General features: G+C 39.0%; 1 protein-coding gene across 1 annotated transcript in view; it reads right to left on the reverse strand.

The window, feature by feature from the left end:
* The window catches only part of nnt (nicotinamide nucleotide transhydrogenase), a 41,949-nt gene that overhangs the window by 12,826 nt on the left and 13,345 nt on the right, over positions 1-15,778 (reverse strand). Inside the window, exons 12-18 of the mRNA XM_088435692.1 lie at positions 14,203-14,313; positions 8,513-8,658; positions 8,139-8,334; positions 7,459-7,692; positions 4,966-5,126; positions 2,579-2,758; positions 1,406-1,565 (exon numbers count right to left, since the gene is read on the reverse strand). Of these exons, the coding sequence (XP_088291818.1) occupies positions 1,406-1,565; positions 2,579-2,758; positions 4,966-5,126; positions 7,459-7,692; positions 8,139-8,334; positions 8,513-8,658; positions 14,203-14,313 (1,188 nt within the window). The remainder of the gene's footprint in view (positions 1-1,405; positions 1,566-2,578; positions 2,759-4,965; positions 5,127-7,458; positions 7,693-8,138; positions 8,335-8,512; positions 8,659-14,202; positions 14,314-15,778) is intronic.

The raw sequence follows: 15,778 nt of genomic DNA on the forward strand, positions 1-15,778 counted from the left end.
CCTCGTGGACACCTGAGTTTAGACACTCCTGCATTATGCTATATAAACAGGGTTGGAAAAGTTACTTTTAAAAAGTCTTCTGAATCAATTTATAGCTACCTTTTAATAAATATAGTTAGTAATGAAGTACCATAACATTACAGTATTGCAAATAGTTGTAATTAGGGCTGGGCGATAATATCGATACATTGCACTATGAAGTGACGCAATACAACATTAATTTTCCAATATATTGCGTATCGGTTTTGAAATGCTTTATTTTTGTAATATTTCGTTTTTCATATCTGCTCCGGGGTGGCTTTTGTATCATCATTTTTGTCATATTATGAATCGTGTTTTACAAATAAATCATTCCAAACACTTCAAAAACACCAAATTAAATGTTAGGATAGTGTTGTTCGTATGGTGTGACTGGAGAGTGAGAGATTGGTCGAGCGAGTGAGCGAGAGAGGGAGTGTGGAGGAGGCGCATGCGCGGCAGGAGAGGAAGTTCTTGCGGGCTGGGACAGAGACAGGGAGATTGCTGTGTTGTTTCCAAATGTAATAAAAATGACGGCTAATGTCAACCCTGGTTTTTCTCATATTTTTGTTCACAAACACAAGTGATGTCACAGATCAGTTTCATTTACGGTTGAAGAGCACTTTCACTGTGCTGGAACTTGTGGCAAAATGCTACCTGTGTATTCCTGCCACATGAGTGCCATCTGAAAGACTTTTACACGGACATATTAACTTTAACTTTGACTTTTACGGACATATTAACACAATCAAGCGCAAGCTTGAAATGAAAAAAATGTGACATGCTTTTTTTTGGAAAAATAATGTTTAATGTGTGCTCAGAGATGTCAATAATGTGTGACTTCTTAAAGGAATAAATAGAATTTGTCTATTTTAATAATTTCCTTCTTTTTTCAGTCACTTCAATTTACATGAAATAGATTTTTTTTTACCAAACATTGCCCAATATATCGCAATGCATATTGCAAAATGTACTTGCTCTATCGCAAAATATCGCAATGCACTTTTAAGACCCGAAACTCATCGCTAGTAGTAATATAAAGTAGTAGTAACACAACTTGAAAGACTCAGATGTAAGATATATTCAATTTGCATTGGTAGCAGTTTGAATGAAATGAGACTGCAAAGTGCATTTCTCAATGTCTATTTACCAGATATGACCACACAAGGGCCCAAGAATGTGTGTTCCTGTCAGTGTAAGTGTGCATGGGGGGGGGGGGGGGGGGCCTTGTCAATTAGCCTAGCAAAATGGTGATGTAACATGGGTCAAGAAAAGGTTACATAAACAGAACACACACTTTGCAAGTCTTGAAATGGACGGGGGTGTCAAAGTACCATGTTTTTCTACTTGCATACAAGGGCTGTGTGCGTGTGTGCGTATATGTTACCTGGAGTGATGATAATGCTCTGGGCCTCTTTAATCATGTCCACAGTCTGATCCACGTTGACCTCAGTGTGGGTTCCTGTGATCTCCATGGGCTTCCCAGTACCGGTGGAAGATGTGCCGTAGCCTCCCAGGATCACGTTTGCAAGTGAGCGGTTCATGGCCTGATTGAAAAAGTTGCTTTCATTATTATTCTTTTCTCATTCTGCGTCATCTTCATTTATAGTTAGGGCAATGTCTTGCAAAGCACACATGGTGATGCCTGAGGTTTAACTTGTCAACAATCTAACCACAATGGTAACGTTAGAGTTCCTCCTGGTGGACACAAGAGAAACAACAATTTCACCATGTTCAACAAGTAGTCATTTGCTATAGAGCGATCTGCAAAATTGGCACATCGGTCTAAACAGAGGATTGTTCATAATTGCGTTTGCTTTGCAGATAACACCAAGCAGACTCATTGGTAAGCATTTGAGCTTTGAAACAGTAGAGGAATGTATAAGTAATATTTTGCACTACATAACATTTGCGCCATATTATTAGCACCATTGTTTCTTTTGTTGTTTTATTGCTATTTATTGCTATTCTTATTGCTATTTATTTATTGCTCAAACATGGAATGTAGTCTGCTACTCAGGAGTGAATGGAATAAGAATTTCATTATGTGGTATAATGCAATAAATATGACAATAAAACTCTTGAACTTGAACACGGCAACAAGATGCTGGAGAAATGTAAATATGCATTCTGACATGTGCCAAAGTGTCCTTGAGCGAGAGATTGTTGTCTTCACCTCAGTGATATGTAACCAACAACCTATATCATGGCCGGAGTCTAGCTGTCAAACAAGTATCAAGCCTCTGCTATCATGTCAAGCTAAAAGGTAAGCAGAGATGGAATGATCTTAACTGGACACGCAGATTAGCATCAGATGCTGATCGCTTACTGAAGTTCATACAATAGTGGGACTCTGGCTTTTTTTCTGTCACATGTCTACGTGTCTATATTCATAGTGTATGAAGTTCTGCTTCCAATGTTTTGTCATATGGGCATAGTAGAGGACAAAGTAAGGACAATGTCAAATTTACAAGCAGTTTGAAAAAAATGCACTTCTGTTTCTGATTGTGTCTTGTAGCAACTGAAAAGCGCACCACCAGGTCTTTCATTGCCTACTTACAACACACATAATGTATGACAAAATGGCCCCGGATGATCCGATGAGGGCCCCAACAATGGTCAGGAGATTGTTGTTGAGTAGAAAGCCCTCGGCGCACAAGGCCCATCCTGAGTAGCTGTTCAGCACAGTGATCACCACTGGCATGTCGGCACCCCCGATGGCCGCTGTTAAGGTTACTCCCTGGAGAAAAACAGAGAAGGGTATGTTAGCCCACACGACACTTGAAAAAAAAAAAAACAAGGATGTCATGCACTGAAACCAAAGAGTGCTATGCTTGGATCACCCTTAAAAGAAAAAGCAAATAAGCTTTGAAAACAAAAAGCAACAGCTTGTTTATCATCATCTGTGGTCTTCCTGTTACTGAAGATGATACATGAGAAGACGAGACCCTGATTGGAAACAAGGTATTTAGGATCCACACACATCCAACTGATAGAATATCCAGTAAAACACACTACGTAGGCTATGATTCATCCATTGGGGCTAAGTGCAGATGTGTGGATTGGCTGAGAACTGATTTCCTAATCTGCCATTAGAACATGTTTTTTTTTTTTAACTGAAATATGTTTCGCCTTGTTAGTTGGCTTTCTCTGCTAATTATGATAAATTTTAAGGTAGCTGGGGAAATGAAAACTGAAACATGTTCAAACAATGAGCATTTGAAAGCCACCCAAAAGTGGTGGTTGCTTAATATGATAGGTCAATATGTTATCATTACTTCAGTTCGCAAGAAATGTTAGTGAGTTATATGACAGCAAAAAACAAACTCTAGTAGTCAAAAAGGTTTTTAATATTCTGCTTGTAAAATTTAACTGTTTTCTCTGTCATCACTTGAAATATACAGTAGGTCTTTCATATCTATATAGCAGTCAATGGAAGTGAATTGAGTTTATCTCAAGGATGTAAAACTCTAGAAAGGTAGGTCTGAGGGAAAGGTTGACCAAATCCGGTAAGTCGACTTCAAAAATAAATTGACTAAAAATAATATGTTTGCGCCACAATTTTCTACACAGATCTTTCTTCTAAATTTGCGCTGCGTTAAAATGGTGGCAAGGGAGAAACACTTGCAAAAACAGAGGCTATAACAATTAAATACAGTGACAAATACAAAGTAATGTTAGATTTTTGCAAAGTGGAAAAGGCATACTTCGGAGAAAAAACAAAACCCAAACAAATATCATCTTGACATAGAGCTCCATTGCTTGTTTTGGTGCACCACTTAATGACCGAATAGCTGATGCCTTTTGTGTGCTTCAAAACACTTCCAGATTTAACCAGTCGAGTGCAGTCAAGCACACAATGTGCCTAGTTTGTCTAGTTGCCTAAAGGTAGAAGCAGTAGCAGCAGAATTAGAACAGCAGGAGGTTTGCTTTATGTCTGCTTAAAAATACTGATTTAGCAGTTTGTGGCCTTTCATTAAAGACACATTGTTTTAGATGTTTTACCCAGTAGAGGGCAGTCAAGCACAAAATGTACCCAGTTTGCACGTCAAGAAGATGAAGAACAGTTCAATATTGACATTATAGCAGTTAACAGGCAGCTCCACCATCAAGTTTACTCATAGAATATTGTTAAAGCATTTATCTTTAAGAGACTTTAGGGACACATGTAGTGTACATATATGGAATTACGTATTTGTGAACTAAATGGCACTTAGTGTTTGTTGTTCTTAAATGTTAACCACTAGCATGCTAATGATAAGCACGATTGCTAACCAGTTAGCAAAGGCAAATATTGTTGGTGTCTAAAAGATGACCCCAGGAAAAAGTGTATCTTTTTGTGATCTTTTTTTTAGTTTCAGGTACTTGGATGCACTTGGTAACTGTTTTCTGTTTTAGACTAAGCTGTAACCTATCTAAACGCTGTAAAAAAAAGTTGATTTTTCTACGTTAAAAAGGATAGCCTACAGGTTTTTTCAGCGTGTCGAGTGTGTGTGTGTGTGTGTATTGGGGGGGGGGTCTCTATCCTTCGGGGGGCTTGGCAAAATATCATTGAGAAGCACTGGTCTAAGGTAAGGTAAGGTAAATACGTCTAAGGTGAAATTTTCAAAAGGTCAAGTGTGACTATAGTGGTGAAGTCCAATATAATCAAAGTCAAGTGCAAGCAGGGAGCTGGCAATTGCACAAAATGGAGTCTTTTTTGCCATGATGGTTGCCAGACTATTAACAGATCTTTGGGCAGCTACCGATGCCAGTGCAACAGTTCGCTTATTGACTTGCCAGCCTTCGCCCCCTTCCTGATGGAAATAAGAAATCAACATTCTTATATACGGCGTCCGTCAGCATTAACAGGTTTCGTTCTGCGCCTGATGAAACGTCGCCGCAGAAATGAATGCTTCGTTGTGCGCACGTGGCCGTGCTCCAAAAACATACACACGCAAGCCGTACCATGATTGCAGACAGAGCGGAGACTGAGCCGAGGCAGGTGATGCCTGTGACGTAGCTTGGGTCCAGCATGTAGGGGATCATCCCGCCGATGCTGCCAGCCATCAGAGAGGCGTTTAGGGCGTGGCGGGCAGGGAGGATCAGGGGGGCGCTGTTCAGCATACCTGTGTGAGGGAGGAAAAAAAAAATGTGGAAATGTCACCACTGCGGATGGATTCACACTACTAATTTTGGGCAGTACCATACTGATAACTAATTTACATTGGCATCAAGTGGTACATGAACACACACATTCATTTAAAGTGGGCGGTGAATAGTCCCAACAAGCTAAACGATTTGATCCAGGGATTGCAATAATTAATCATTTTGATTATCGTTTTCTGTAAATCAAGAATTTGGCAATCGTGTGATATTTGCTCAGGCTGCCATCCAGTTAAAAGAGGCAATGTGTTGACATCTTGAATGAAGTGAATGGCTTTTACTATTTGGCAGCAAATATTTCAGACCTAATTAGTTCACTCCATAAACACAAATTAAACAGGATGAAAATTTAATCCTACACAAACAGAAAAATTCGGTTCAGGGCATTTTAAACTTGAGCGTGACATTTGCTGTAAATATTGCAAATAGTGTATACAGCTACAACACAGGCAGACATGAGTGAGCTTAACTCACTTTATATAATCGTTTATACATATCGCTTAACTATCTTTATATTAGGTTTCTGTGACTTCTGATGTTTGGAGTGCAACATACATGACATTCACTTTTCTTGTCCAAGAAGCTTTAGCCTTGTGTGTGCATTTTACCAATACAAAGTTTAAATCTGAGCCTTAGGTTGCCACGTATTTTGTCCACTGTTTGTTTATTTGTGATTTTAATTTTCTGTTCCAGCACAGACTGCTAGTAAATATTTTTGCAACTTTAACTATATGAATTAAACAATAGAGTAAAAGGAATGACACTGTCTCCATTTGGTTTTCTTTCCTGCAAAGCAGACTGAAGTAGTATGATGATTCTTTGCACGCCTATAAATTGAAGCAGAAGCTTTTCTCACTGAATCAACTTGAATCATTTTTGTAGCAAATCGTTTTGAATTGAAAATTGATTGAACTGTAGATGCAAAAATTAGAGCTGAATTGTGAGACTGTCAAAGAGTCCCACCTACTTTGAAGTATAATCAATCAATGTTTGAATTTGAAAAGAGTGAAAAAGTCCTGATTGTGAGGCACAGAGTTCTCAAAATCAATTTACTATGTACATTGCTAGGTACGTTTTTTTTTTTTTTTTTTTTTTTTTTTTTTTTTTTAAAGTGTTTTAGCTAAACTAGTCCTTGTTTCAGCAATTTCACGCTGTGATAGGCTCCTCATAAGGAAGGCAAATGTTATGGACGATGAATCTCCCATCACAGACAGGTGGAAAATTGTTGGATTGAGAGCAGGCAATTGTCATGTCTACCATGCATTGCGACTATTTTCAACATGTTGAAGTTTCCAACCTTTTTAATTTGAACTATTGAATAAAACACACAATGAAAATTTTGAAGACTTTGCTGGCTTTCGTTTTAAATTTTGCAGTATGAATGAACCTAAAATGCATTATAACATTTACAGATGAACCTATTTACTGAGATCGAAAAGTATTTTTTTAGAATCCCTTTACAAAGCATATCTGTCATTGCATCTGTATCAACTGATTAGATAGCATTATACAGCAGTTTAATCACTAAATACACATCTGAACCTTTTAAGAATCTCTTGAGTATTTCCGAAGCTGTGACATCAGTGAAGCCAAGTGAAAAGGGATTTCATAGTTTCTTCACAATGTGTTAGCAACCTCTGTTGGTGAATGTTTGAGGCTTGTGTCAGCTTCTGTGCTGCAAAATATGCTCCTCTACAAATTTCAAAACAACAATTGAGTATTCTGTGTAGCGTATGATAAATTGTGCAATATCTCTATAGTGTACTCCTTTCTATCTATTACAATGGTACATCCGGTAGCCCTAGCAATGAATAGAGTAACTACACTCGCTATACCTAAAGTCTCGGTAGGTTTTAAAACTGGAAATGCACCATTAAAACCTGTTTTTTAATTGAAGCATGATTGACAACTTGGTAGAAGTAACATACATGGAGTTAAGAATGAAAATATGAATTTTAACAAAGCCAGTTAAATCTTTGCTGCCTGGCCGATACGTGGATTTTTGACATAGCAGTGAATTGGTTAATTGCTTTAAAATGTCAATGCAAATGTTCAGCTGTTCAATGTTCCAGTGTTCAATGTTCTCCAATACGAACAGGTGTCCATGAATGGGTCAATTACATTTGTAGTTCTATTAGAGTTGGCTTTGGAACAGCATGATGAAGAGTCATTATTGGACTACATGGACCTGCTAATTTCGAGTAATGGTTCCTATCATTTTTAGCCAACAACATTTGGATGTGCAATTTTAGAGGTCAAATCAGATGGTGGTATCTAACTGTGAAGTTTTCAAACCTTGCAGTTTGCCATAAGCCACCAAAGAGCCGCTGAAAGTGACCCCGCCAATGAACGTGCCAAGGTAGGCCACGATTTTGGTGAGATTGGCTGCGGGGTCTGTGGCGAAGTGAGGGTACTCCACCATGTATTCGGCTACACAGGTCAGCACAGCCGCCAAACCCACCAGGCTGTGGAAGGCAGCCACCAGTTGGGGCAGGTCGGTGATCTGGATTCTCTTAGCAATGGTCAGACCTGCAAGGGGGAAAACAGATGATTAAAAACACACAGATGCAAGAACATGCAAATTTCACTAACACAAGTTGCTGGGAAGCAGGCTTTTCAGGAGAACTGTGTGTTGCTCATGGCCTATTTGGCGACTTTGCATGTTTATGTATGTGCGCATGATGTGGACTGTTTAGTCTGGACTTTGGCTTTGTTACTTGTGCAATTAGCATTTAAATGAATGATCAAACTGTCTATTGTAAGTGAGAGAGTTTCTGAGAAGCTGCGGCTGGCGGCAAATGAGGCACATTCTGTTTGATGCACACATCACAAAACTCATCCGCATGCCACACACCTGTTTCTTAATCTATCCAAGCCCACACTGCATGAACACAACAAACACGAACACACACACACTGCACGTTCAAACAACAAAAACTACGTGGCACATCACGTAAGTACAAATTCAAACTCACCAGCGGTGCCGCCAACGGCCATCGCGGCGCTCATCTGCGCCAGGAGCTCGGGGGTCGGCTTGAGCGCGCCCAAAGTGGCGGCGATGCCCCCGGCCACCCCCATAATGCCCAAGGCATTGCCCAGGCGCGCTGTAGACTGGTTGGAGAGGCCAGCCAGGGCGCCTACACAGCACATTCCGGAGCCCAAGTACATCATCTGGTGAGAAGAAGAAGATGTATAATACTTAAAAAAAAAGGATTGCTCAACATCTGGACAAACAAAGATCATATCAAAAAAATGATCAAACCTTTATATACCAGTGGACAATTTTGATTGACTCTTAAAATGGATACAGCATATTATATAGGCACGTTACCAGATCAAAATTCCCCACCTGCTCAATGTTGTATCCTGACTGCAGCGCTGCAGCGTATCCGCCCACAAACACTCCAGCCGGAAGCATATAGAGGTAGTTGTACTCCGGGGGATCGCTGGGACGCTTGAACATGTCCAACATCTTCTGAGTCACCAGGAAACCACCTTAGGCAGATAAAGTATTAATTTACGTGGGGTAAATGCATAATGATAATCAGGCCTAATTTGGCAAAGAACGTCAGTTATGCCAGAAATCGCTAAAAAATAATAAGGTGTGTTCAAAAGGGATTTGCTCAGAAAACATTTGGGTCTAGCGATGCAGCTATCAAGTATCTTTGGTATTCGAATATCATATAGAAAATTTCAATCACGTCTTCGAATAAAAATAATAATATATATTTGTTTGCTTGGTGAAAAATAATTATCAACACAGAAGACTAATTAATACAATCCCACTTAATTAATTAAAAAGAAGCAACTATACATTTGGCTGATTTATGTTAGACACAGCTACAACGGCGCCCGAGCCATTAGTAAATATTGGCAACAGGTGCTGTATTATCAACATCAATTTTAGTGTAAATAACTCATTTTTTTAGTTTATATTAATTCAGAACAATGTTGAGTTCTTTTTATCAAGAGTTGAGAGCAAGAATTGCTGTAGAAAAACTCGTAGTCAAAATGTTGTGTTGCAAAAAACTAATGGGTGGGAACAACTTCAAAATAAAAGTGTACAAAAGTATTCATGTCCATATATAATTTTTTCTAACTAAAGTGACATTTCTAATTGGTCTTTTCACCGCATTTCAGGCGTGTTTTGCTGCCATTCATAAAAATAACAATTGCTTCTACGCTTGCCTTGACATTTTTTCTGATGTGTACACTCCGAAGCCAATATCCAGGGCAAGAAGAAAATACCTTAAAGCAATCTTTTGAATTGAACTGAGGTTCTTAAATTACTTGAGGACTTATTTCACCTTACAGTTGGGGCCAACTAATAGGAATTCTAAACAAGGCTAATATTTAAGATTACAAATCCTTGTGTGTGTGACGTTAATCGTGTTTAGCCAAGTAATGGACTCAATAATTGTACATAATATTAGAATCAGGAATCGGGAATCAACCTGAAGCTTGTGCTGGTGTCGCACATGAAACCATGTGATTAGATAAAAGCAAAGACAATGTGGCATTGAGCTGTAGGGCAAACATTGCAAACACCTGATTGCCATAAAAACTCATTTTAGACAGCCGGCGTTTTAAAACTATTGACAAGAGACCTGCGGCCAGCCCAATAACTGACGCCAGGAATGTAATGATGCCTTGTTTATGTCAGTGTAAAGATTTCAAAGAAAAACAAGTGGTAGCAGACAGTCTCGATGCTATAAAAATTGTAGCCTTGAAGAAGTGCTAATTCGGCTAATTGAAGCTTCACTTAAGACTGAGACTCTGGAGGACTCGAGTTCGACTGAATTTTTGTCAGCCTCCTTAAAAAAAAAAAAAAAAAAAAAAAAAAAAAGTCAAAATTCCTCGTGCGTGATTCTGTGTTGGACTTTGCCAATAAAGATGATTCTGATTCGACATTGGGTGTCAAACTCAATCTTAGCCTGCCATTGTGAACTTAAAAAACCCAAAAGGTGACAGAGAGGTTCTATTGGGTTTCAGTACTATACTAGTTCAGTATTCTACAGTGTGGTTTGTGAATCTAAACAGAAAAACACAGGAATCATTGAAAAACAAGGAAACTTTACTTGTTTTTAGTCTTTTGAGGCTTAAATTTGACCTATTAGGTGGCAAATAGCACAATTGCACCAATCATTTTCAAACATGAAATTTTGAAAGAGTGATGCTAAAACTGAAAATTTAATGAACAAAAAATCTTTTGCACCAAAAAGTTTAAGAAGATTAAAACATTATTCAAAACAGTGCCTGACATTTCAAATTTTAAGCCTGATTTTACTTGTATTTGTTACCCAATTACATTTTTCTGATCATAAAACCTGAGTTATAGCTAATGACCATGTGTTGTCAAAGTTGCCCACAATACATGCCTGCAGGAACAAGAAGGTCCCCCATGAGATGGATTGTTCAAAACAGATTCACAAATCCAACCGACAAGAAGCAATGTAGCCAAATCTTGTGCTTCATCAATTTCCATGGAATTAAAGTTTTGCTGTTCCCTGAGGTTTGCGGCTTATGCGGTAAACCGCTTTGAGATGTATATTGTCAACCATGGAGAAATTTAGTGGAAAAAAAGCCTTTCTGTATTTAACAGGCTAAACTTGTTCAAGTCAAAATAGCATGAAGCCTCAGAGGCCAAAGATCTGCGGTCAGATTTTGAAAATCTCCAAACTCACTCTACAAACAAGACCATTGGGGGGCGGAGGGGTTCTCAAAGCAAGCGAACCATCCTTTCGTAAATGAAAACACATTTCCACTGTTCAGTGCTTTGCAGTTTTGTTCGGTTTGCTATGGTATGTTTCTGATCAGTGAAGCCCGTTTACGATGACATGTCTAGTCAGTAATGTGAGATCATATGTATTTCTGTTTGAAAACTTGTGACAAATGACAAGAATTACTTTCTCTGTCATAAACCACACAATTTGTTTTTATCCCCTTCCACTCATCCTAATAGATGTAAAACTCACTTTCTACCAAGCAGTACAGCTCTGTTCAGGTTTGGCAATGTAGTATGCCTTTCGTATCTTTCCGCCGTAAAGTTCAGTATTTCTTAAGGCGGGATCACTTAACCTATGAGGTTTCCTGGTTATACAATACCAGTCAAAAGTTTTGAAACCATTCAAATTCAAATGGTCTCAAACACACTAAGAAGTCTAGCAAATAATTCTTGATAATGTGAAAACGGACTTAAAAGTCATCCCAGGTGCTAATATAGGGCTGAATGATTAATTGCACCCACATTATAATCACAATTTGAAAAATCAAGATTTTGTAATCTCAAAGGCTGTGTTTTAAGTAGTCATGACAATTGTGCATGGAGCAGAAGGGGAGCGGGAAAGGGGATTGACAGACGTTTAATTTAATGCTGCCGTGCTAGCTTTCAGCCACGTTAGCTTTCAATTAAGTTTTCATCTCACGAGACATTGAGGGAAGTATCTAACATTGATCAGTTTTGTGAATCATTGACTTAACTTGAGGAACGTTTTTCAATTTTTTTGCGGGTTAGTCTTAAACCAGAGGGTTTTTGTTATAATTAAATAATATGACAAAAAACAAATAGTATTATTATTACAATAGTTTTTATTGGTTAATGCATCAGAGCTCTTTTTGGAGTTTGAAATGTCAGAGTTCATTTGAATGCTTTATATGGCTTTCCCTCATGGTAGCAGCGACTCGTGCCGTATTGTAAAATGACTGCATAACTGACAAGTGGTTGGCTGTGCAATTGGTTTACCATAAACCTTACTAAACCTTTACCATAAACTAAATTTACATTTTGTTTACAAATTTTACATGTTTACATTTTGTTTTTTAACCCCGTATTTGAAGCTTTCTAACTTGTTTCACAGTCCATCGCGGTCTCAGTAATGGGGCGTGGGGAGACTGAGCTGCTGAGTCCATGAGCGAACATGTCAGTATGTTTCCTCCCCACCTGTCACATTCTGATGGCGTTCCTCACATTTGTTCTGTCAAAGCTCAGAATAACAGATCAAGCGCAGATGCTGAGCAGCTTTGGAGGACGCTTGTTGTCTCGGCCGACTCAAATGAAGGTTGCCTGCCAAGCTGAGCTCAGAGTCTGTATCAGCGCAGTGAGGCACATGTGTTTATTCACATACACACTGCACAGTGCACTTACAGTACAAAGGCACCTCTCTCTCTCACTCTAGTCAGCATTAAGGGTAGAGGTACAGGTATGCCACAGCGTGGATTGCAAGTAAATATACACATGGCTTAGCTTTAAAAGAGGTGATTGACATTCCACTATGGATCTCTTCCAAGCTGTGTTCTGTCCTTCTACGTGCTCTTGTCAGTTTTAGTTGGATGCGCCCTGATTGACTATGCCGTACTAGGCTTTTCATCAGTGCTGTGACAGCTGTGGCGAATGTGTTGAGAATTTAAACATCTCGCTGGGAATCCATGTCAATCACACTTTGTCGGTGTTTGCCTATGGCTTCCCTCCATGTGTCTGTCTCATGACAATCCAGTTTTGTGCCTATGTAAGCACAGTGAGGAACAAAGTCCATCCATATGTTTTAATGTTATATGTACATTATACAGGTAATAGTGTCCTTAAAGTCATGTTTGAACAATATTCCATGAGTAAACCTGAGAGTGGATGTGCCTAAAAGCAACACTGAGGTCAATAACTTTCTGTTCTTGTTTTACTTCTTATTCTTGACAAGCTTGAGAAGATCAGGCACATTTCGTGTTTGACTACTTCCTACTGTTAACAATTTGAATACTTTAATCAGAACCACTATAGATTTTTTTGTAGTGACAGGCTATATTCTTGGATATTACCATCATAATGCTTTTTGAGAAGTACTCTCCTTCATTTTGGGAAGCTCTATGTGCTGATAATGTCTTCAATAAAAGCCTGCTGTTTTACTTGTAGTGTATGTGACAGATGAAATTTAGACAAATTTGGACAAATATGAATGGAACTGTCATTTATAATGGTTGCTAAAGCAGTTAAAATTGAGAAGGTACAACCATTATGAATATCATGCAAAGCATGACTATGCATTCTAGTGGACATTATTGCTAATTGCACTTTCGTCATAACTACAAACAGATGCAACTTAACCAATAAGATGGTTTATTGCACCTTAGGGTTCAAAGACTTGCTTTAAATTGTCTTCTTGCTCAACTTTTCTTACTGTAATATGTTGCGCAACAGTATAGTTACAGAAATCGGGTTGATTTTGAGTGCAAGTAGAAACATTCAAATAAAAAGTTGGTTTGGGCGGGTGTTTACTAAAGTGTTTTGGGACTATGGAAGTGAGAAAGGGGGCGAGGGGGTTGACGACGAAAAATGTGCGATGTGGGGGTTAACAATGGAATTTTGGAGGGGGGGGTGTGTAACAGCAAAAATTGCCAAAAGGACGGCTGTTGTCTGACGGACCGCCGAGATTACAATTTCCTGCACGCAAAAAAATGGCGGACCTGCAAAAAAAATATAAGTTGCCCACCTCTAGTATTTAAGCACACAAAAAGCATCAGCCATTCAGCAACTTAGGTGGTACACCAAGACCAGCAATAGAGCCGTATGTCAAGATAGTCTTTGCATACGTGTTCTTAGGTATTGCTGTGCTATGCATTTTCCACATTTTCTTTATTTTGCCCCTCTTTCTTTTACTGGGTTGATACCAACTTGTGGTATTCCAAGTATTTAGGGGGGAGACTTTCTCCCTTGCTACCACTACAACTGTGCTTAAGTCTACAGTAAAGGTCCGTGTACAAAACGGTGGCGCTAACAAGATTCCGGTGTAGCTTTCCACTAATTTTTAAAGTCGACTACCCTGACTTGGTCAACATTTTGCCCCAAGCTGTAACGCATTTTATTGTGACTTACTGAAAAAGGTGTGAAAATAACAAACTGCTCAGCCCCTGAGGAATACTGTACGACTATCAGTGATAAGCAGGGTGATGATATCAAGAAATTTTGCCGTTTGACCTGAAAAGCCATGAAGTCCAAGTTAAGGTGTGTATGCATGTGCATGCTCACTGATGGAGCAGGAAAGGACTCACCAGCTATGTTAACTGAGGAGATGAAGGCGGCGAGCACAGCCAGTGTCTCTGCAGTGCTTGTTGGGGCGTAGCCACCTCCCATCAGGGACAGACCACCCACGGCCGTAAGACCTACACAGAGCAGACGTTTGGAAGATTAGACCAACCATTCTTTTACATGGAGTTTAAAACTTGGGTGAAGATGTCTGGAAAATGAAACACAACAACAGCCGAACAACAGTCACAATCAGCAGCTAGACAAACGCAATATTTTGATTCTTCAATACTTTGCTTTCCATGTTTTGGAGAATATATATGTGGCTTCAGTTCAAGAAACCTCAATAACAAAAGCCATTAATATACATTCCGTTCACAACCATTATACTTTATAGACGCGTGATGTAAACTAACTTGACTTATGTAGAGAGTTGATTTCTGTGCTAAGTTCTGAATCTTGCACTATCAACAATGGGCTGCAAACATAATGATTCAATCAATGAAGTTAAAGTTATGCGTATGAAAGGTGTCCTATGAAAAGTTAGCTGTTTTAGAAAGTGTCTGACCTACTTTTTATACAAGTCTACAAAAATACTGTATGTCTCAACCAAACCATCCAATTTATTTCCCGGAGGACTGTCGGTTATTGTATTTATGATGCCCGGAACAACATATTCCAGAGGGTTTTTCCTGTAACTGCAGACAGCCAATGACTCAGCACCATGCAAAACAGCAGTAAAAAAAAAAAAAAAAGACCAAAAAGAAAGTGGACAAAGGTGGGAGGTAGGACGTAAAGGTGAGGTATAATAAGAAAAACAGAGGGAGGTGGGGAAAATAAAATCCAGAATGAACTGACTATGATTAATAATACAATTTGCTGATGGTAAGCATGTGGTGTATGTAAAGGTAAAAAGTTAGAATGTAGGGCAAATATTGGCCATTTGGACATTTTTTCTTTTTTGGGGGGTTGATTTTTGAAGGTCCATAATCAGCTGGGCTTTACTGAATACATCAAGTATTGACCCACATTATATATTTATATAAAATATCCTGTTTTATTTTAGGGTGTGCAAATCTCAACAGATCAGGCCATAGTTTATGTTTACTAAAGATGTTGTTGTATTTTGCTTCCTAGGATGAAACTAAAAATACTCTTATTTAAATATATACTGTATAAAAAATAAAATAAAAAAAAACACAAGGAGACAAAAAAAAAACAAAGTCCACGAGGAGCATATAAGACAAGCTAAAATGTAAACATAAAAGCAGCACAGGCAGTGAGGCCAATAAAAATGTTTCAAAGGATGTGAAAAGTGTCCACGTTTGTTCCCACCGAGGCTCCGCGGCCTCACTCTGATGTCTGGGCAAGCGGGGTGCGTGCGCGACTAAATGAGCAAGAGACCACCCTGACCCCCAAAGATCACCGCTGGTATGTTACTTCCTACCTCAGCATGGGTCGTCGCTGTGATCAAAGTGATGAGAACACACACATGCACTTACCTCCCCGACCTTTGGTCCCTGTTGTGTTAAGCAGCAGTCAACAATGGGGACATGAAGGAGCAGAGATATACTATGTTTTGTCTTTTCCATAAATAAAAAT

The sequence above is a fragment of the Hippichthys cyanospilos genome, chromosome 15, assembly GCF_059441005.1.
Source record: "Hippichthys cyanospilos isolate Australia breed blue-spotted pipefish chromosome 15, RoL_Hcya_1.0, whole genome shotgun sequence".
Lineage (NCBI taxonomy): Eukaryota > Metazoa > Chordata > Actinopteri > Syngnathiformes > Syngnathidae > Hippichthys > Hippichthys cyanospilos.